At 44.4% G+C, this 22926-nt stretch overlaps 1 protein-coding gene across 1 annotated transcript in view; it reads right to left on the bottom strand.

The window, feature by feature from the left end:
- The window catches only part of POLR1A (RNA polymerase I subunit A), a 70486-nt gene that overhangs the window by 37991 nt on the left and 9569 nt on the right, over nucleotides 1-22926 (bottom strand). Inside the window, exons 7-14 of the mRNA XM_025453828.3 lie at nucleotides 17348-17434; nucleotides 16093-16198; nucleotides 15639-15801; nucleotides 13533-13703; nucleotides 13272-13394; nucleotides 10546-10776; nucleotides 4761-5015; nucleotides 671-862 (exon numbers count right to left, since the gene is read on the bottom strand). Coding sequence (XP_025309613.3) covers nucleotides 671-862; nucleotides 4761-5015; nucleotides 10546-10776; nucleotides 13272-13394; nucleotides 13533-13703; nucleotides 15639-15801; nucleotides 16093-16198; nucleotides 17348-17434 — 1328 coding nt within the window. The remainder of the gene's footprint in view (nucleotides 1-670; nucleotides 863-4760; nucleotides 5016-10545; nucleotides 10777-13271; nucleotides 13395-13532; nucleotides 13704-15638; nucleotides 15802-16092; nucleotides 16199-17347; nucleotides 17435-22926) is intronic.

Below are 22926 nucleotides of genomic sequence, written 5' to 3'. Positions count from 1 at the left end.
AGATGAAGAAAGGAGGCCCACAGAGCCAAGGTCACACAGCTGATTAGGAGTTGGGCCTCAAGGCTGAACCTGGAGACCCAGGCAACAGCAGAAACACACACTCTACTGAACCCTCATTATTTGATCAACACCTACATCATTATTTCATTACTTTGACAGGAAGCATAGCATGATGTCTTAGGGGTTAAGAATCTTGGGTTTGAATTCCAAATCTGTCTCCTATAGACTTTTGGGCATGTCATTTAAGTTCTCTAAAGCCTCAGTATCCTTGTCTGCTAAATGGTGATAATAATAATGGTCTCTGCAGGTTGGTTGTGAGGATTAAGTAAAATAACAGATGTAAAGCACTTGCCCCCTACCAACAAAAATACTACTTCCACCATCAACATCATGGGTATCACTGCCTAAACCCACCACATTTGCATTATGAGGACATTGAGGACAGACACTGTGCAGTCCACTCTTAGTAGACATTCCTGTAAAACCCCCCAGACCCAGGAACCCCACCAAAGAGAAAGTCTTATAGATCACACAGGCATATCTCAGCAATTCTGTGGGTTCAGTTCCAGATCATCTGATCTGCCATTTCTCTATGTCTGGCCTGGACTCTACTGGGGGTGAAATCTTTTACACAAGTGGTCTGTTTCCTTTTTCTTCTTCTCCCAATTACCTGTTTTCCTGTCCACAGTGGAAAGGGCTTCAGGATGGCAGGAGGAAAGAGCTTCACGCGCCCCACTTTGTCTGTGAGCCCTCGGTATAGCAGCTCCATATACTGCTCCCGAGTGAAAAAGCAACCTCGAATGGTCATGTTCGCACCCGAAACCATGTGATCTTGGATCAACCCCGCCAGTGGTTGGCCATCCTACAAACCAAATGAGGTAAGAAAGAAGGCAAATATGAAAACACATTCTAATTCCTAATCATCTGCTTGGAAGCCACATACTAGCAAGAGCCCTCCCTTATACCCCTGTATTGTCCTGCCCCGGTTTCACTAGGCCTGTGCTTGGGCCTCCCAGCTGGAGAGCAAACTGCCTCCTAAAGCACATGACCTAGGCTTCCTGGCTGGCTTCCACCTTTACCATTTGCCCACTGTTCTAGATCAAGACAGCTCCAAACTTATCCAGTTCCCTACACCTCCTCTCCATAATCTCATCTGGTTCTAGTTACTCCAGCATATTTTTGGCATCTTCACATAAATTCGGTCTGGCTACAGTTTGTTACATTCTTGCTTTTATATTTTGGTTTTATGCTTTAGTATTTTTTCACACATTTCTGGTCTATTTCTCCTCTAAACTAGTCATCCAGTCAATAAATATTTATTGAGAGAATACTATATGCCCAGGCACTGGGTTAGCCCTCCAGTCTACTCTAGTGCACCCAACAGACATTGATTCTTTATGGTGAGGAAGAACTAGACAGCCAACAAATGACTGGATGAATACATTATCACAAAGAGTTTTAAATATCATGGAGGAAAAAAACAGAAGGGTTATCATACAGACTAGAGGCAGGAGGATGGTCAGAAATTATCTTTCAGGGGCAGTATTATAAAGCCCTGAGTATTAGTGACTTAGAGTCCACTCTCTAAAGGGTGGGAGTTCGGGCAGAGGAACCTCGAGAGGGTTGAGGGTGTCCTAATGTGCATGACCATATAAGAGAAGAATGCCCACTTACGAGTGTCTCTTCACAACGCTGCACATGTTCATGGCGGGTCCTCTAATAAGGGCGGTTGTCTATCAGATGCCCAAGCAAGGGATTTTATGTAAACCCCAGTGCATTCATCTAATTTAAAACTTTTCACAGACTTTCTAAGCCCTAGTCTCCTGTAACTTATTTGGAGGTCTGTGTTTATGGCAACACAAGGCACACCAATGTAAAAATAGCTATGCCCACTGACATATTCTAAGAAGCAGTGTTTGCAAACTTTTTGGTGTTTATGAGAACTGGAGAAAATCTGTGCCCTGGATCTAAAGATTGTTATCAATTGGTTACTTGTTAAATACTATCCAATATTATGGCAGGTTTCATAACTAAGGCTAAAGGAACTCACAAATGCAGCCATGGAGAAGTGCCAGGAATTTAACCACACGTACTAATTCAAAGGATAAAAAGGATGCTTGTCAAATAGTGTACATACTGTGGCAATAAGCTCTATATAAACTCAGAGACAATTATTATAGACGGGCTGAATAGACTAGGCAAGGTCAGATGGTGCACATAGCCCCTTACAAAGGCTTTGAGCTAAGAACATTAATAAAAAATTATACTCTGCATCTTATTCCAAAGACAAGGTCTTATTTTGCTGGAGGGAAAACCCAAACCAGTATTACGCATTTGCCTCATCCCACAGTCTTTGGGGGCAGATAAAAAGTTTTCCTTCTGTTTTCTTCCCTTAAAGAACACAATTACAAGTTATGTGATCTATTCAGTGCCTTCTCCTCTCTCCACCCAGATTTTTCTATGACTAGAAAATTACCTTAATGGCTAAATTGCTTTCAGTGCAATAATCATAAATTGTAGGAAAGAATGCTGATTAAAGCAACTTACTAAGGACCTACTTATAATTCTGGATTTCCCAAATCCCACTTAGGATCAGAAAGACCATCTCTCAATCAAAAACCCAGATAAATGTTAGCTATCCTATTCCACTTAATATCATAGCAAAATGACATCACAATTAATGCCTTTGGTCAGTATACTTTGAGAATTAGGGTATTCTGTGATTTGAATTTTCTAGCTAAGTAGAGTCAGAAGACTCTTAAACTTTGTTTAAAAAAAAACAAAAACTTTTGGGCAGCCCGGGTGGCTCAGTGGTTTAGTGCAGCCTTCAGCCCAGGGCCTGATGCTGGAGACCCAGGATCGAGTCCCACGTCGGGCTCCCTGCATGGAGCCTGCTTCTCCCTCTGCCTGTGTCTCTGCCTCTCTCTCTCTCTCTCTCACTCTCTCTCTGTCTCTCATGAATAAATAAATAAAATCTTAAGAAAAAAAGAAAAAAGAAAAAAAAACTTTCCACAAGACACTGGCCCTCAAAAAATACCATAAACAGAGGAAGAAAAAAATCCACATCAATGAAAAGTTTAACTATTTTCTCAGGAAAGAAAGAGCTCAAGCTCCATTCACCTCCTATTTTAAGAAAACAACATGCAACTCTACTAAATACACAAACAATAAAATAAAATGTACTTTAATCGGGTACTATGGATAATCCAGGAACAGAACCTGGAAACAAAAAATCAGATAATGGGGATCCCTGGGTGGCGCAGCGGTTTGGCGCCTGCCTTTGGCCTAGGGCATGATCCTGGAGACCCAGGATCGATTCCCACGTCGGGCTCCCGGTACATGGAGCCTGCTTCTCTCTGCCTGTGTCTCTGCCTCTCTTTCTCTCTCTGTGACTATCATAAATAAATAAAAATTAAAAAAAAAAAATCAGATAATGAATGAAAGCAAATGGCAATAAGGAAAATAAAGATACATCAAAAAAAAAAGTTACCCCCTCTGCCCCACAAAATGACTTTCCTAGTTTAACAAAGCCAGCTCCTGTTCTCTTAGGACTTTACCACCAAAGTAGTTTAGAACATGCTGCATTTTTATAACCATTAGTAAAAATAGATTCCACTTCTTAGCTTTTACACTAAGGACTAAATGAAATTTACCAAGAATCAAAATCTCTGTACTTCTGACTAAAGAAACTGATGGAAAGTGGAAGTGAACCCTTGAGTCATCCCTTAGAAATTTCTTCCCTCCAAGAACTTAATTTATTAACGTAAGCTTATTTATCTGTGTTCCGTCTCCTGACGTAAAATTCGTGGGCATGCGAGCACATAATGAGGCACATTAGGATTTAAACAAGGTAGCCCTTTTAAGGACATAGTGTAAGCATGAAGCCCTTGCTTCACTTTATTCAATCAAAATGAAATATGGAACATTCAAGTTTCATTGGTCTGAGAACTTCAGAACACCCCAAATCCCTATTCCAATGCCCCAATGTCCACAGGTCACTCTGCCAGCCTAAAGAGAACCATCTGTTTTTGCTCCCTGCTAGTGTCGCCTGTGGTGAAATGTGACACTGCCTCTAGAGTCAGAGAGCCAGTTTAGTTCTGGGATCCACTTACTGCTATGTGGCCTCATCCAGCCCCAGCTTTGCCTCTGTTAAGTGAGGCTATTAACACATGATGCTGAGCACATGGGGTTGGGAGTCAAAGGTGCTGAGTACAAGTCCTGCCTGGAAAGCCACTCATTCGTGTTTCCTCATCTGAAAATCGCCATCTATTTCAAAAGGCTATTGTGAGGACGAAATAAGAGAATGTCTGCCAATAGCTTACCGCAGTGCCTGCTGCACAGGGAGTGCTCAATAGGTGGTTTTACTGCTTTTACCGCTGCCATAATGACAGTCTTGACTGTTATTTACGCGAAAAGACAAAAAGTCCATTTTCAAGTTAGTAAAATTATGATTCTAACTTCCAAGGGTCCTCAGTGGACCTTTAATCCCTTCTTCCTACATTTAGCACCTTCACTAATCCAGCACTGGCTGAAATGGGCAGAGAAGAGAATGAGAGTTAAACTCAAACAGTTGATCCAGCATGAGCCACAATAGAGTGCTGGTGTGCAAGAGGCTGAAGTGCTTGGGTGCCTGGAGCCCCTGGCCACTGCCTGCTGCCCTGGGTGGCAGATGACTGATCCTAGGAGCTGGCAAGAGCCCAGACCTAAAGTGTCAAGTTGTACCAGCGATGACCATACAACAGCCTCAAGGTCAGACTTACCTTGGGAACAAGGTACTGCTGATCTGTGCAGGCCAGGACATAGGCCTCAGCCCGGCCCAGTTCACTCTGGGGGAAGTGGGCATTCATCTCGTCTCCATCAAAATCAGCGTTATATGCCTTGCAGTTGGCATAGTGGAGCCGCAGGACTTTCTCTTCAGGCAGGATGCGGGCGTGGTGTGCCTGGATAGAGGGTCTGTGTAGGGTGGGCTGCCGGTTCAGCAGGAGGATGTCCCCATTCTTCACATGCCTGCACACCTGGGGGGAAGAGTGGAGAAAAGGGGGTGTAGGGATAACTTTAGCATCATCACTACTATTCCCTGGGCTCACCTCAGCCCGGTATGTGTGTGGCTTCTGTCCATCTTGTGTTTTACTCATCCGGATCAAAGGGGAATTTTTAGTCTGGAGTGAAACCCTAGAAATCTCTGAGAAATAGCTAGTAGCTCAGCATAGCCCTGATCCTGGCTCTGGGCTCAGAGACACACACAGATGAGGCTCCAGGCCCCTTTCAGTAGTCTCTGTCTTCTTCAGAGAGGCATGGCCTTTCCAGAGTCTTGGATTCCTCTGGCAATTGGTCTAGGGAAAGAAAATGGATGCATCTGAGGACAGCACACCTGCACATAACTGTGACACCCCGGGCTTGAAAGGACCTGACAGACCTCTGGCATCCCCCTCTGCCGCGGTCACATGGGAGTACGTTATTCTAAAAGTGAATCCCATGTTTAGAACCACTTCACCCAACCTCAAAAGGTAGAGTCAGGACTGGAACACAGGGTTCTGATTCCCAGTTCAATGTTTTCCGAAAACATTCTTTTGCACTTAAAACAGTAATAAATTTAAATTGCCATAGTCTTTCGGGAAAGCAATCTGACAGTAGATTTAAGAACATTTAAAACTCATTTCCTTTTGGTGTTTCACAAGGAAAAAAAGCACCAATGTAAAGTCATATAAACACGTATGTTGAAGCAGCCGTGTTTACAGTGGAAAAATCTGGAGTAACTCGAACTGCCCCACAGAAGCAGCACGGGTATACATGGAATATTATGCAATGATGAAAAAAGCTGAAATAAATCTATGCTAGTCCGGAAGTGATGGGACTAATGTATTTCAATTAAAAAAAAATCCATATGTCATCTAAGGTGACAGGAGGACGCAATTTAAAACCCAACTTAATTCTGTATGCATTTATATAAACGGGGGAAAAGGCTTCTTGGATCCTTACCTAGCTGTTACCACCGACTCCACAGGGGCCAGGGCAAGTGGGAAAGGAGTAAGGCACAGAGTACACCTTTACCACCACCCATCTTAGTTCCTGTGATGATGAGCATGGATCATTTCCATACTTTTTTTTTTTTTTTTTTTAAGATCTTCCACTATTTTTAAGGAAAGCAAGAACTACTGCCCAAGTGATATGCTCATTGTGGGAGAAGAAGTAGAAAATACAGACAAACTTAGAGAACAGAATAAACCACAAGTAACCTTACTCCTTAGAGATAGCCACCGTTCACATGTTCCCCCCTTACTGCCACACCATTGGTCACGTCCTCCTGAGAGAATGCTACTGCCTACAAAGCCGACTTCAGTGGAGGGCTCATTAAGCCTCATGCTGCCCTTCATCTCCCCTTAGATCAACTACTGGGCATCCTAAATGATGGACATAAATGCTATTTCAAGAAGTGAATGCATGAAGGAGCTTTATGCCCCAACTGTTCTGCAGCATATGGAGACTGGGTCAGACCCCTGCCCCTCAAGTACCCCTAAATCACAGCAGGCAGCAGGCTGGGGGTAACACATTACTTACTCCAAGTCTAGTCTCTTCTTGTGTTATCCATATTTATGAAGCTGAACCGGAAATGTGGGTACAGAGACAGGCTAGAAGTAAACAAAAGACCCTCCCCACCCACCAGCCCACTGCAAATTTTCAGCCGAGCTGAGAGTTTCCTCCACATCAGACAAGCAGGGAGCAAAACCCTGAAATTCTAAAAGGCAGTCCTAAAAGCACTTAGCAAGGAGGCAGTCTTTCTGTTCTCCAAGGAATTCAAACCTTCCCCTCTCTGCCCCCACATCCATGTTTCCAAGGAGACCCAAACTCCTGCGGATTCCCATGAGGGTCTGCCCAGGGCACGTCACAGAGCCTGAGCTGACCTTCAAAGTCTTATTTCTTTAGCCTCTCCAGGGAGAAACTGCCCAGACCTGTGGCCCAGGCCCAAAACCCCAGGATGGGCCTCTGATTTGAGTCTTGTAAATTCAAGACATCCTCCAGCATAAGCAAACCCCACAGCTGGGAAGGCACGCAGGCCAGTCTGGCAGGCGCTGGCCAATCCAAACAGAAGTCCTGGAGCATAGGGAGCTCCCCTCGCCAACCCAAACCTGAGGCCCTTCCTTTCTCTTGTCTCTAAATAAATACTGCAGTGAAAATTAGCATGCCCCAGTGCCCGGGTCAGAGTTTTCAGAGGCGACTCAGAGCCAAAGAGCGGCTTCTGGCAGGCTGCTGCGCTGGGAAATGAGACTCAGCTGTCCTGGCCACCTCCTCCTGACTTACAAGGCCCAGAGGAAGGGACAGAGGTTTCACACCTCCCAGGGGAAATGGCTCCTGTCAGTCATCCTTTCCCTTCTCCTCCTTTTGTGGACCTGGCTCTCTCCTTCCTGGTCACATCCCCCAGCCTCTGAGCCTGGTCCCGATCTACATGTGACCCATTAACTTTTAAAAATGCCAAAAAATTAGAAGTACATGTGTATGTGATTACATAAGTAAGCAGTGTGTGTAGTGCTATTAAGATCTTGGAAAATAAAAATAATCATCTTGAGTCCCCAGGTCCTGATGTAAGGACTTTTCCTTCATAGTCTGTTCCCATCTCTGCCCCTGGGTTATCAGGTCTAACGAGGGCCCTCCTACCTCAGAGCCTCCCACATCTCAGCCTGGATCCACCTACTCCACAGGGGTTTCCTGAGTACCTCCTAGACACTGGGTGTGAGGACAGTGGTGAGCAGAACACCCTGCCCACACTTTCACGGTATTTAGGAATTGGAGGGAGGATGGATGAATGGGTACACACGTGGTGACAACACAACACAATGAGAACAAGAGGTGGAGAGGGATGAGGGTGTAGTGGGAACACAATGGGGGATGGACTTCATACAAGTTTAAAGGGTGGCAAACTATGGCACATAAGCAGGACACTTGCTTTTGTAAAAAGTTTTCTGGGAGCATGGCCAGACCCATTCATTTGTGTACTGCCTATGGCGGCTCTGACACTAAAAGGCATGTTTGGCCAGCTGCAAAGAGACTGTATGGTTTACACAGCCTAAAATATTTACTATCTAGTCCTTCGCCGGAGAAGTTTACAGACCCCGTCCCAAGAGGATGAGGGCTTCGATGTCGAGACCGGGAGGATTAGAAAGAGTTGCCAGGGAGGCTGGGGGATGGGGGTGGGGAGCAAAGTGATCCAGGAGGGGGCACACATGCGAGGCCCAAAGGGGAAGGACTCTGCATTGCCAGTGGTGGTGGTGATGGTGGGGGTAGTAGCCAGCAGGAGTGTGGAGGGTAAGCTGAGAAGTGAGGCTAGAAGAGGAAGCAGGGACTCTGGAATCTAAGTTGAAAGACTAGTGACCAGGCCAACCCCATTCAACCTAGCCACTGCTCAGAACTCCTTTCAGTCACTTCCCAGGAACTGAGCAGCATGTGGCAGCAGGCCAACCTTCCCTTTCCTCAGCTCTGGATACCCGCTCACCTCTGACCCTACAGACATAGCTAAAGCCGTGTAAGTTCTCCATGCGTTTGCCTCATCCTCACATTCCTGTCACGTCAGAAATCTGGTATCCTTCTACTTAGCTCTCAAATGCTCTTAGCTGCTGGCTTCGCTGCCTCACAAGAGCTCTGAAGCCTGGGTCCTCCCACTGTTCAAACTGCTCTCCTGCGTCACAAGTGACCTTCATTTGGATAAATCAGATGCGCCTTCCCGTGGTTTCCTCATTCTTCTCAATCATCATATTTAACTTCCGGAGCATCTAACAAGTGCCCTTGGGAGAGCCGAAGATACCCAGGGGCTGGTTTTGATCTGGAGGAGCCATATGAACACGTGGGAAACAGATGCAGATGCCAAACGAGGTGGCCCGGCCCTTCAATCTCTGCTCCCTCAGTTTCCCCGGTCCACCCTGCCTTCCTCCTGCTCCCACACTGTACTTTGTGCTCAGAGGTTAACACTCTGAAAATCTTCTTTTCTAACTCTATGGCCCTTTATTTAAGTCCCACATACCCACCTTTCACAGGAGATGGGCCTTTAGATTCCCCACCATCACCTCACTTCACAGGGCCATGTGCATTCCCTGTAGCCCTCTGGCTGGCCCTCACCTGCCTTCCGATGACGCCAGGCCCTCCCTGCCCTTCCACCCTGCATATTCCTCTCAGCCGCCTTTCTTTCTGAACATGAAGCACATAAAGCCACAGGCCTCCATTGCTAATTTCCTACTGTATCCACCACACCAGAGCCATGGTGCCACACGTTCCCTGGTGGTGCCCCCACCCATTGTGAACTCCAGAGTAGTGGGACTTTGTCTGCGATGACTGGCAAAGTGCAGTGGAGAGAGAGCAGTGGGTCCTCTGTACAGCCTGACCCCACTCTGCTCTCCTCACGTTTTCTGACCATGAGACTTTGGCACGTTTGGCTTGAGCTGATATGAAGACAGCTTCATGTTTATCTTGCTTCACCATTAAGTTACGTGAAATACACCTTGAATTCTCCACCATCTGTAACAAAGCTCCTTCCAAAACACCAGGCACAAAAACTAAACCTGAATAAGAATCCATCTTATGGATTTTTTGAGATATCTTTGAGTCTGGTCAAGGGTTTCTGCTGGTGAATAAAAAATAGGACTTGGCCCCAAGAAAGGGGAACCTAGAGATCACCTTCACCTGTTTGACAGTCATCCTGGGCAAACCCAAACTAAGGTTTCGTTTTGTTTTGTTTTTTTAAACGTATACTTTTTGACATCTCAACAACTTCTGCCACTACTGCCTGGTTAGGGTCACTTGTTATGCTCCCCCCCCAGTAGAAATGGCTATTTTTAACAGGACACAAATGATGTCACCCACTGACTTCATGCCCCCAGCTAATCAATCATGTGTTCTTTCTGGTGGAGCCCAAGTAAGCCTTAGGAACCTTTAACACTGTACCATGGGCAGCCATGAGCAACTGTCAGAAAATGAAGCATCAGATGGAATCCAGGGGTTATCAGTTATTAGGGACATATCACACAGGACATTTCCTTCCTTTAGGGCAGTTCTCAAAATTAGCATGTAGAGGAACCCTCTAAAGTGCTTGTTAAAATGCAGATTCCTGGGCCTCATCCCCAGAGATTCTAATCCCTTTTGTGGAGGTGGGGAGGAGAGGGCGAATGTGCATTTCTCACCAGCTCTAGGGATGCTACTGCCTCTGCTGATCTGAGGACACTCTGAGTCGCCCTGCTTAAGGACAGCAAATTCGCTTGCTTCCGGACCACAACTGAGTTATTATTAGAGGGCATTTCTCGAGCCTTGGATGTGTGCCCAGCACTGTGCTGCATGACATGGGACAGCCAAATGAAGCTTTAATCATGGTGTCAAGATCCTAGGAACTCCAGCTCCAGCTGGGGAGAGCAAGTAAGCACCGTGAAGCCCCTAAGTAATACGCACACATAGGGGGAGGCAGAACAGCTCCTAGATTCCTGTGTCAGCTACTCATGATTTGCAGTCACAAGGGAGTTGGATAGGTGCTGGCCAAGCCGCTGAGCAAATCTGCCCACAACTCACGATTTTTGTCCCCTGGGGCTTAGGTGCCCCCGTGGCTGGTGTCAGGAGCTGTTTGGCCACGGCTTCCCGCTGTGTCAGGTCGATAGCACTCAAAGCTGTGCGGCTGCCATCTTCATTGATGACCATGGAGGCTCCCGGGTGCACGTTGGGGCCATTGATGACTGCTTGCCTCAATTCCTGAACATTCCAGGGGGTAACTGGCTGAGGATAGGTCAGTTTTGTGGCAAACACCTGGAAATGGAGTGGGTATGAAAATTCAGCGTAGGCAGAAAAGATGGTACCAATTCAAAATCTGACTCAACAGGCTGTGTGACTTCTTCCCCAAGACAAGGAGATGCTTTGCCACAACGGTCCTTTAGGGAGTAAGCAACATCCTATCTTCTCCACAGAGGCATTTTTCTAGCCTTGAAGCCTTAAGGGAATAGATTGGGCCTCCTTTCCTAGCTGTCTGTCTGAAGAGAATAATCTGCGTGTTCTGGTTGATACATTAGAATGTTTTTTTAATTTTTTAAATTTATTTATGATAGTCAAAGAGAGAGAGAGAGAGAAAGAGAGAGGCAGAGACACAGGCAGAGGGAGAAGCAGGCTCCATGCGCCAGGAGACCGACGTGGGATTTGATCACGGGTCTCCAGGATCGCGCCCTGGGCCAAAGGCAGGCGTTAAACCGCTTCGCCACCCAGAGATCCCCATTAGAATTTTTTAACCCATTCTAAAATTTTATCATTTCCTCACACACTGATCAATTCGTAGTCCCCAAAGGGAACGTGGAATGGGATACTAGATTGAGAGAAGTGCCAATACCTGCTCTTAAGTACCATACCACAGCCCCCTCCACTTTAGCAGACATCACTAAGTGATCAGTGGCCTTTGCCCTGAGCTGAGCCCAGACATGGTATTGGAGCCTCTACCCAGCAGTTTTAGCTGCCACTACAATCAAGGTGGAGCTTGAAATGAAACTGATTTGGTCTCTTAATACATGAGAAAATGCAGTGTTCCACTTAATGCTAGACCTGCAATATACTCCAAGAAAAATGAGTTCTCTGGTTAAGTGAGTTTATAAGCTGCTGAATATCATAAACCCTCTGATGTTTCCAAATGCACTTAACTATATCAGAGCCTCTGAGGAGTCCTACATAAAGAACCTGGTTGGATTCTGTCCAGGTTCTTTATCTAGGTCTCTGCCTGGATGACACTGAGAAGGGCCTTATCTGCAACCCCAGGCAGCAGGCGCTCCCTTTCCCTATCACCTGTTCCTACTTTAGCCAATGCACTGACCACTGCCTGGCAGAATGTTTATGCTCCTAGGTATTTATTTATTCATCTTCACCACTGGAATGAAAGTTTCTCAGGGGACACTGTAGTCTGTCTGGTTCACTGCTAACCTCTAGCTTATTCCCCAAACTTATTTCAGGTCCTCTCCTCCACAGTGCTCTATGGGAAGTGTGTGCCACAAGGGACCAAGAGATAGTCTCCATAGTCAGTTCCTCACAGCCATCCTGTAACACCACCCCCACCCCCTCACCCTCTGGCCACCATGGCCCTGAGACCTGGAACAGGCCAGAGGTGGGCAGATGGATAACTTCAGAGTCTTCCTTAGGAGAAGGCATTATAAAATGAACCCAGAACCAAGAAAGGGAGGCTTGGTACCCCTGAAGGTAGAAAGAGGAAGCACTAAAGGTCTCTCTCAAAGCTGGGATGCTCTAAGGCATTATGAGACCAAAGCCTATAGGGGTAGCCCATGTCTTCCGTCCAAAGAAAGCAACGAACAATAAATGGGCCCCTTCTCCCAGGGTCTCAGACTCAGGAAAGTCTCCACTGGGCTTCACAATGCCTTTCCCTGCCACCTGACCCAGCTTCTGGATGGAAAGACCTATGGTTCTAGGAGCTGGTGGGGACAGGACTTAGCCTTCTCTGACTCCTGTCTTCTCACCCGTGTGTCCTTGCCTAGGGAGCCAAGGGTGCCTAAGAGAGATGAGGCAGTGAGCATGCAGGAGGCCATCAGAACACTTGAGCTCCGCTCATTACCAGCATTCCCCTGAGAGCAGCTGAGGGGGCAGTGTGCGAGGAACTGAGACTCTCCACAAAGGGAATTAAACCATCTTCATATTACTGACCTCAAGGCCCATTAAGGAGGAAGCCAATTAAAGCGCTGCTAATGAGCAACATAGCTTGAATGGGTGGGGAAGTGAGAGGAGGCTGGCTCCCTGAGGAAACACTAATGGGTGGATGGGGCAAACCGCTTACCCCGAAGGAAACGGGAGGATGGATGACACGCACACAGCCCTCCCTGGGGGGCTCTCTCCCCTTCCTGTGCTTGGCAACTATGGGCACACATTCCTGATTGCTAACGCCAGGCAAGTGCCTGGAGTGGAAATCCCCTTTGGCCTCTTCCTCATTTCTGTCATGAGATCAATTTGACTGGGAAGATGTAGAGACTAGGCTCTGAGAGGCAGGGGGAAGACATACATGTGGAGATGTGGAACACCCTTTGGATGGCTCCCTGGTTGCCCAGGACGTGGGTCTTCCTTGTTGGTGGGTGTATGGAGATTTGACAAGGAGTGAAAGCAGCACCATTATACAGCCTCATGTCCCCTCCAAATAGCTTGTTCAGGAAGAAGCAGAAGCTGTCCCCACTCAAGCCATCACAGTCGGCTGCATACCTCCCCAGCCTTCAACATCCCCTCCAGCCACCCGACAGTAGCCAGTGAAGCCCCTCCCCACATACCATGGGAATTCCAATCTCGTTGGTGTTAATGTACATGTCTGGGCAGATGACTGAGCGGGCGGCGTAGTCCACTCGCTTTCCCATCATATGCTTTCGGAATAAACCATCCTTTTTCTCCAGGATCTTTAGGAGGGAAAAAGTCCACAGAAAGCAACGTTAAAAAAAAAGAAAAAGTCAAGTATACTTATTATTTGTTTCAATACATGTACATTTATTATTTAACCCCTTCAGCTAGCATTGGGGATCCAATGTACTTCTCACCTGTCTAATGCCAGGGTACTTCTCCATCATTAATTTGTCCATCTCACTATCAAACACAATATTGACGTGGCTCTGGAGACGAATCCAAATGTTGTAAAGTTTGTCTGTGAGGGATTGGCCTGGAAGCATGCTCAAAAAGGATCGGTCCAGAGCAATCGAGGAGTCTTTTTCCTGGCAAGACATGACAAAGAAAACAGGCATGATGGAAAAACCTCAAAAAGGCCAAGCTGGGTTTTGCTTTTCTTTCTTACTCTCGCTCTGACAAATGATGAGCTCTGGAGTTTACCTTTATGTCTTTTGAACCCAACAGATCATCGGCAAAAGTGCTAATAAATCAATCTTGTCAGTTTGTATCAACAAAACATCAGACCCAATGTATAATGGGCTGTATACCAGCCTTTTTCTCATAGTAAAATGCACTCAAGTTTATAAGCAAGTTTTTTGTTTTTTTAAACCATCACAGAGTTGGTTTATCTCACAGTTTCTGTAAGTTAGGAATATGGGTACAGTTCAACCAGGTTCTCTGCTTCAGAGTCTCTCCTAGGTTGCAATGAAGGAATCCACCAGAGCTAGTGTCTCATCCGAAGGTTCAACTGAGGAAGGATCCACCTCTAAGCTCACATGGTTGTTGGTGGGGTGCAACTCTCCAAATGCTGCTGGGCTGGGGACCTCAGTTCCTAGGAGGCTACTGGTCAGAGGCCACCTGCAATTATGTGCCTTGTGGGCTTCTCCAACATGGTAGCTTGTTTCACTGAAAGCACTTATGAGGGGATATCTGGGTGGCTCAGTGGTTTAGCACCTGCCTTTGGCCCAGGTTGTGGTCCTGGAGTCCTGGGATCAAGTCCCGCATCAGGCTCCCTGCATGGGGCCTGCTTCTCCCTCTGCCTGTGTCTCTGCCTCTCTCTCTCTGTGTCTCTCTCTCTATGAGAGGGCTACCATAGGAATGGTATGTGGGGAGCTTATGGGGAAATAAATAAGAACATATCCTGTTAATCACAAAGAAAGAAGGCACTATGACTTCAGGTAGCAAGGACCTTAAGAATCAGAGAAGATATTGTTTATTTCTGCAGACACTTGGCTTTTTTTTCTTTTTCCTTCCTTCCTTTCTTTCTTAACAAAGGGCGGCTCTATTTTCAAAGGGCATCAAAATAAAAGTTCTCAGCTCTGGTCAAGGGTCCTGGCTATCCTCTGGCCTTCCACCCAAACTGGACCAGGGCCTGCAGATGGCACATTTCTCTTAGACTGAAGGTTTCTGAAAGCACACCTACCCTGACAGATCAGAAAACTTAAGCAAGACCAAGGATAGTTCAGAGCTAAGTATGAGTAACCCACAGCACATGTGTCCAGGCAGAGAGTGGCGCCACCTGGTGATGGGCCTGACTCAGAAGAATTGTTGCCAGCAGCTGGAAGGGAGCCTGAGCGCCCTGTCCACTTAAGGCTGAGACTGCCCTTCTTGCTTCCATCCAGAGAGCATCTCAGAGCTGGGAAGGACCCGAGTCATCTCAGCAACTTTTCTGAGTGCCTGATTCATCTTTATGCCCACTGAAGACTTGGCACACTGAAGTAGCTTGGAAAGTCGGCTGAAACAGGAAAACTGAATCCAGCTCTATCATTTACTGAGGGGGAAGCAGAGGCCTCAAGCATGATAGTCCTATTCTGGGAAATCCCTAGAATTGACAATAATGCTCTCCTGAATCCAATGCTAGAAATCTTAATAAGCCAAAAACAGAGCTGGATGGCTCAGGCTCTGGTACCGTAACCCAAAAGGGACATTCTTAGAGCCCACAGGATGCAGACTCTTCTTTCTAGAGCTGCCAGTCACTGCCAATGAGGGCAGATGGCCCAGAACAACCTATATGTAAAATCTTACCATTAACCATACACATTTTACAGTGGAGATCGGCTCACGAAATTAAAGCAACTCAACAAAGAACACAGATCCTTCCATGCTCATATCATGCTTTCCCCCAACATTACTTAGGTTCCCTCAAATGATAGCTCATACACAACCAGCATCTCCCTGCACTGCCAGTGTTTTGCATCTGCACTGCAGGCATTAGAACTAAGCAGATATGCTGATGACATCAGCTTCAAGGCAGCCCTGACCTCATCCTTGGCAGGTCCTGACACCTCACATGGCAGCTCCTGTTCTTGGGCCATCAATGCTAGAAGTTTCCGGATCAGAACCATGTCCTTCATGACAGCCTGCAAGTTCACTGTCTGGCCATTGGTAAACATCTGGTCCCCCAGTCGATTGACAGGGCGATACCTGTAGGGGGACACATGGAATCAGGGACTGTTTAGTGTGAGGAAAGAAGGGTCATGTTCTTCAGCCTCTTGCTCATCCCTGGTATAAGCCACTCACAACCCACCACACTCAAAAACCAACAAATATTGCTACTACTGTCAGGACAAATACTCCCAACCACCTGCAACCTGGGTGTGGAACTGCTGTTTTACTTTTCAGGGTGCTAGGCCCTTCAAGCCTCTCCCAGAGGTCATTATTCTATTGTTCAATACACTTTTTCCAGGTGAAATAAACTCAATTAAAGGGCATTACCTTGAGGGTGGCACCACCAGGAAATCCAAAAAGAACACACTGGGATTGAATCTAGACTCCATGTCAACATCTTCTAGTCCAGAAAAAAGGTAATTCAGAAAGAATCCTGTATTTGAAATAAACCAAAATGATCATTTACATTTATGTGGTAGGGCAGGGATGAATGACCACAAAAATTCCACTGGGGGGGGAGGGACAGAATATGAGACAATATGTAGAGTAAAATCACATTTTCCTTTCTAAAAATAGTCTTTGCATGAGAACCTGCACACAGGTGAGATGGTGGTTTAAGGATGGGTACCGTGTAGGGGCCCCCTCTACTTATTAGCCCAAGGGCGAGATGGACAAGGATGGGGAATGAAAACCTCCCCTTGTTTCTCATCACTCTCCTGGACGATTAGACTTACACACACAAACACACACACAGAGCTTTTGCATCTATAAAAAATGTATCTGAAATATGGAAAAAAAAAACTTAGCCTTCTTAAAAATAAAACAAAACTCTCCATGTAGACACTACTAAGAAGAGATCGTTTTTGTGGCTCAAAGCTCTATTTTAAGTTTCTAGTGAACTTAAAAAAAAAAAAAAAAAAAAAAAGCTACAGAGAGAATGAATAGAAGTGGTAGGGCCTGCCACAGAAATGATCACACTAACTTGAGTGCTTTTTTTCCCTGACATCACTTATCCCTTCAGCAACATTTTCATTTTTAAGTGCTTATCATTACACAGCAGCTGCATTCAGTGTTCCAGAACGAAAGCACTCTCAGAGGGTGGTGACATGAGGGCTTGAATATACTGCCTAGCTTTTGTTATACATGCAAGAGGAATGGAAGACTTTCCTTTTTGTAGGGAATTAAAACATGGAAATATCTTAATTTAAAAAAAGACACGTTAGAGTTCATTTTTTGGGTCATAGGAGGAACTGCCTTAGAATTCTTTTCTAAAAAAGTTATTTATGAGTATTTAAAATAAGGTGAGTTACACTGTACCTTCTGGAAAGATGTCAAACTATATTAAGCGAGGCCCACCCATAGCTGTCATTTAATGACCAGGTTTTGTTACACTAGTTGTCAAGTTCATGGTTCTTGCCTATTTCTTGACAATGTACTCAGAAACTAGCCCCAAACCTATGAACTAAATTCGGGAGACATCTACAATTACCACAACTCTGAAAACATTAAATAATAAGGCAGGATAAATGAGTCCATTGATTGAAATGAGATTCATTTCGATTCCTCTGGGTTGGTATAGCACCTTCGTTCTTCCAAAGTGCAGTAAGATGTTCTCGGGCACTGGTGGGTGTTAGGTACCCTCGTTTTCCCAATTGAGTTTCCTCAATTCCTAGAGCCAAGAGGGGAAATCAAAGCACAATAAATCAATAATAGGCACTCCTTCTGTAATGAGATTTATCAATGCTTTCTCCCCACCCTGCCAAGCCTGCAATATGACCACAAAAATCAATCTCTAGAACAGCTTATTCTCAGCTCTGGATTTATTTCCCCCTTAAACTAATTTCTAAATTAAGGGAAACAATATAACTATTGCATAACACCAACAGAGCAAAAGAAAATTAAATCACACATCATTCCATTACCATTCTACATACTTTATATTCCAATCCTCTGGTTTATACAGTATCTAAGAAAACTGTAACCTTCTTAAAAATATTTATTTATTTTAGGGATACTAAGAGTGTCTGTGCAGTACAGGGGATGGGGAGGAGGAGAGGGAAAGAGAGAGAATCCCAAATAGACTCTCTGCAGAGTGTGGAGCCCAATGAGGGGCTCGATCTCACAACCCAGAGATCACCACCCAAACCAAAACCAAGAGTCAGATGCTTAACCAACTGAGCCACCTAGGTGCCCCTGAGATAACTGTAATCTTAAGTGTGGATTTATTCTGTACAGTGCGTTGCTCATTTAGTGAGCATTTCTTCATGTTGCCACATAACATTTTTAACGACTGCATGATAGTCCACTGAAAGAATGTTTCCTAGTGACCTAAACCATACTTTTATAGTATACGGACATCAGGGTGGATCCCAATTTTCTAAGTTACACTATGACGAAACAAAAAACAAACTTCATGCACATGAAGTGTTTATTATTGTATTAAAACAACTTTAATTATACACTAAAATAGTACACTTTATTTTATCAGAAAGATACACAAAAGAAGAATTAGAGATAAAGGAGTATGAACATTTTTATGGGTAAAAGTATATTCAGTTTCCTTTTATAAGTATCATGCAGGGATGTGAGGAGGAGATTAATTTTGGTTTCTCAGATTAAGCAAGAGCACTGTGGCGCACTGCACTATCAGCTACACCGAGACTAAGTCAGAAAATCAAACTTGGGTTTGCTACTCAGGCAACCCTGCACCAGGTGCTCTAGGCACTTAGATGATTAACGAAGAAAAGAATGTGATTCTGTAGTTTCAAAATTAACTAACTTCTGGGATAAACTCACTGAAATCAGGTATTACTCAATGTTCCCATGTTATGTATTTACCACAGAAACTCTGTCTTGTCTGTGTTCCTAACATCTGACAGTGTTTGGCACACAGCAGATAATAAAGTCATTGGCTCAAAAATACATATTCACAACAACCTACAATAACCTATCCTTACAGACCTCACTCTTTTATCTGAGAAAGAGAGTGAGCACGGTGGTGTGGGGGAGAAGAGAGAGAAGTAGACTCCTCTCTGGGCAGGGAGCACAATATGGGGCTCGATCCCAGGACCCTGAGATCATGACCTGAGCTCAAGGCAGATGCTTAACCAACCAACCCAGGTGCCCCAGACCCCACCCACTCTTGCCTTTTTCTACACTTCTAAAATCCAGCTTCAAATTGCATCTCTGTTTCTTTAATTAAGTTTCTTTACCATCTGTAGAGGATTTGTCACCACAAGATTTTAGAAAGAAGTATGAAACTTGGATAATAATTAATAGATGTACCACAATTTAGTCTATTATTGATTGGCACTTAAGTCACTTCCTATTTTAAACTATTTAAACAATACTATGTGGTGTGCTGTGGTCTGGGTATGTCTAATTCTTGGTCATAAAAGTGAAATTGCTAGGTCAAGGAGTATACACATTTAAAATTTTGATTCCTATAAAAGCAAAACATTTCAATCAGTTAATACAACCGAAGGAAGTATGGGTATGCAATGAAAAGAGGCGTTGACCTTCAGGAATAACCACAGCATCAGAAAGCTATGTATATTCAGTGGGAAAACAGATTCCATTAAGCTAAACAACAATTTGTGGGCATTTCTGAAAATGACTATTTGGACTTCCTCTCCTACTAAAACAGGTTTGAAGGGCTGAGGAAGATCAGTTGAATCTAGCAATCCTCCCCAGCTCCCATCCCAGTAGCTCCCCATACATGAAGTGCCCCACTGCAGTTTCATCACAATGAAGGCAGACTCGAGTTGTTTGATCACAGGATTTTAAAGTCAGGAGAAACTTGTAGGAAGCCACTTCCTCCCATGGGCTACACCATCCTTAACAAGACAGTTGTACAACCTACAAAAATGAATTCTCCCTAGATGGGGTTTCAGAACATCCCTAATGTGGGTTTCATTTCAGCTTTAAGAGCTGCTACATGACAAAGGGGTCAGTTGGGAGGTCACACAACTTGGGGAAGACTGGATCACAGTGGAGAGTGTCTTGGCTATAAGGATCCTCATTTTGTTTCTTTTTCAAGATTGTATTTACTTATTTGAGAGAAAAACCATAAGCAGATGGGAGGGGTAGAGGTGAGGGAGAAGCAGACTCCCTGCTGAGCAGGAAGCCCGATGTGGGACTCAATCCCAAGACTCCAGAATCATGACCTGTGCTGAAAGCAGATGCTTAACCAACTCAGCCACCCACACTCCTAATTTTAAAATGCTAATGTGCATTGTGGGGCTTGAGGGCACTCTGGAGCACACAGAGAATTTCACAAACTTATGGTGTTCCTCGTGGGATCACTAGTATGTAGCAACCATAGAGGCACAGGCCTCACTGCTTGGCTCCCTTTGGCCAGGAACATGGCCAGCCCTTGTTCAGAACACTCATCTACTCCCATGTCACCTGCTCCCTGAAGTTACTGACTTTTGTCACCTGCAGCCTCTTCTGACAGCAGAGGCCACATGGTCTCCACCTTGGTTCTGTACTCAGCCACAAGCATGATTGTTGGCATGAGGTTGAGTGCCCAACAAATAAATGTTTGCTAAATACTAAAATCCCAATCCTGGAACCGCTGAAGACTACAGTCATCTTGTTCCAAATCCACAGAATTTTGGGTGGCACTATCATACTCTCATAGCTGCAGTGAAAGATTTTAGAAGAATGCATTTGGCAAAGGCACTGGAAGGCTACTTAACTGCTAGACATTTGCCCCAAAGAAATGGTTTATCTTTTAGAATTCTGACCATCTTTGTTCTCAATCTGTGAACATTTTCTAAGGTGCACTAGGGGCCAGAATAGCAATTCTCAACCTGAAAAATTGTTTTAGGGGCTATTTATAGGTAAGTGTAGAAAAATCCACCTTTGTGGTTAACTGTTAATAATTAAAATTAAATAGGCTTTCTAAATGCAATGCGTTATCCACGATTAGATCCTGGAACATAAAAAGGACATCACTGGAAAAACTGGGGAAATTCAAATAAAGTCTGTAGTTCAGTTAATAGCAGCAGGGTAAGTTAATTTCTTAGTTTGGACAAGTTCACTAGGGTAATGAAATATTACATTAGGAAACACTGAATAAAGAGTACATGGGAACTCTCTGTACTACCTCTGCAACTCTTTCATTATCCTAGAATTAGTCTAAAATAAAAGGTCTGAAAGTCTGTGTTCCCTCCAGTTTCATGTGTTAAAATCCTACCCACCACGTGATGCTATTAGAGATGGGGTCTTTGGGAGGTGATTTGGTCATGAGACCAGAACTCTTATGATCAGGACTGGTGTCCTTATGAAAAGACTCCAGGAACTCCTGGGTGGCTCAGCAGTTAAGCGCATCTGCCTTCAGCTCAGGGAGTGATCCTGGAGTTATGGGATCAAGTCCCACATTGGGCTCCCTGCATGGAACCTGCTTCTCCCTCTGCCTATGTCTCTGCCCCCCCGCCCCATGAATAAATTAAAAAAAAAAAAATCTCTAAAAAAAAAAAAGTAAAAAGACTCCAGAAAGTTCCCTTGTCCCTTTCTGCCACATGAGGCTATAGGGAGAAGACAACTGTCAATGAGGAAGCAGAGCCTCACCAGACACCAAATTTGTCAGCACCAAAGTCCTAGCCTCAAGAACTGTGAAAAATAAATGTTTGTCATTTAGATGTCACCCACTCCATGATATTTTTGTTATGGCACCCAAATAGATTAAGTTATTTACTCCAGGCTTTGTCAAGGTCCTCAATGTAATAGATTATGCTTTGTTAGGAACAGAACTTATTTCCCTGTCTATTCCATATTTTCAAGCTCTTGAATAAGGTTTAGTAACAATACACTAAAGACCTTCACTCATGAAATCTCAACTCTGGGCAAGAAGTTTTGTTATTGCCAGTATACAGAGTTGGAAACAAAACTCCAATGACCTTCCCTAAGCTACTCAGAATAAACAACAGAGTGAGGGGTCAGTCACAGTTATATAATATGGAAAAGTTATATTTCCATGCTAGCACACTGACTGCACCATGTATGTACTATACGTGTCAGGCACCGGTGTCAGTATTTAAAATGGAATATCTTACTTAACTTTCACTTCAAAAAGAAAAAAAATTGTTTAAACAATTGTATAACTACAAAAATAAAAAAGCACAAGACATACAGATGGCCAACAGTCACATGAAAAGATACTCAACATCACACATCAAGGAAATGCACATTAAAACCACAATGATATCACTTTATGCCTGTCAGAATGGCTAAAATAAAAAAGACAAGAAATAACAAGTGTTGGCAAGGATGTAAAGGAAAAAAACCTTTGTACATTGTTCGTGGGGATATAAATGATTGTAGTCACTGTGGTAAACAGCATGGAAGTTCCTTAAGAAATTAATAAAAATACCATATGACCTAATAATTCTACTACTGGGTATTTAGCCAAAGGAAATAGAAACACTAACTTGAAAAGATATACACACTCCTATGATTACATCATTATTTATAATAGCCAAGATAGGAAAGCAACAAGTGTCCACCAACAGATGAATAGAAAGGGGATCCCTGGGTGGCCTGCCTTCGGCCCAGGGCATGATCCTGGAGTACTGGGATCGAGTCCCACATCAGGCTCCCTGCATGGAGCCTGCTTCTCCCTCTGCCTGTGTCTCTGCCTCTCTCTCTCTCTGTGTGTGTCTCTCATGAATAAATAAATAAAATCTTAAAAAAAAAAAAAAGGATAAGATGTGAGAAATATATATGATAGATATAGAAATATATCATATATATATATGATAGAATATCATGCAGCCATAAAAAGGATGAGATTGAGTCATTTGCAACAACATGGATGGACCCAGAGATTATTATGCTAAGTGAAATAAGTCAGACTGAAAAAGACAAATACCATATGATGCCATTCATAAGCGGAACCCAAAAAAGACATGAATAAACAAAAAGTGCAATCAAAACTATGGATACAGAGAACTGATGGTTGCCAGAGGAGAAGGAAGGGGGAGTTGAGAAAAATGGGTGAAGGAGATATAGGCTTCCAGGTAAGGAATGAGTAAGTCACAGGAATAAAAGGCATAGCATAGGGAATATGGTCAATGATATCATAATAGGGTTGTATTGTGACAGATGGGAGCTATACTTGTGGTGAGCAGAGCATAATGTATAAACGTATCAAAGCAC

This window comes from Canis lupus, chromosome 17, assembly GCF_003254725.2.
Source record: "Canis lupus dingo isolate Sandy chromosome 17, ASM325472v2, whole genome shotgun sequence".
NCBI classification, from domain to species: domain Eukaryota; kingdom Metazoa; phylum Chordata; class Mammalia; order Carnivora; family Canidae; genus Canis; species Canis lupus.
This window is presented reverse-complemented; position numbering and strand designations above follow the sequence as displayed.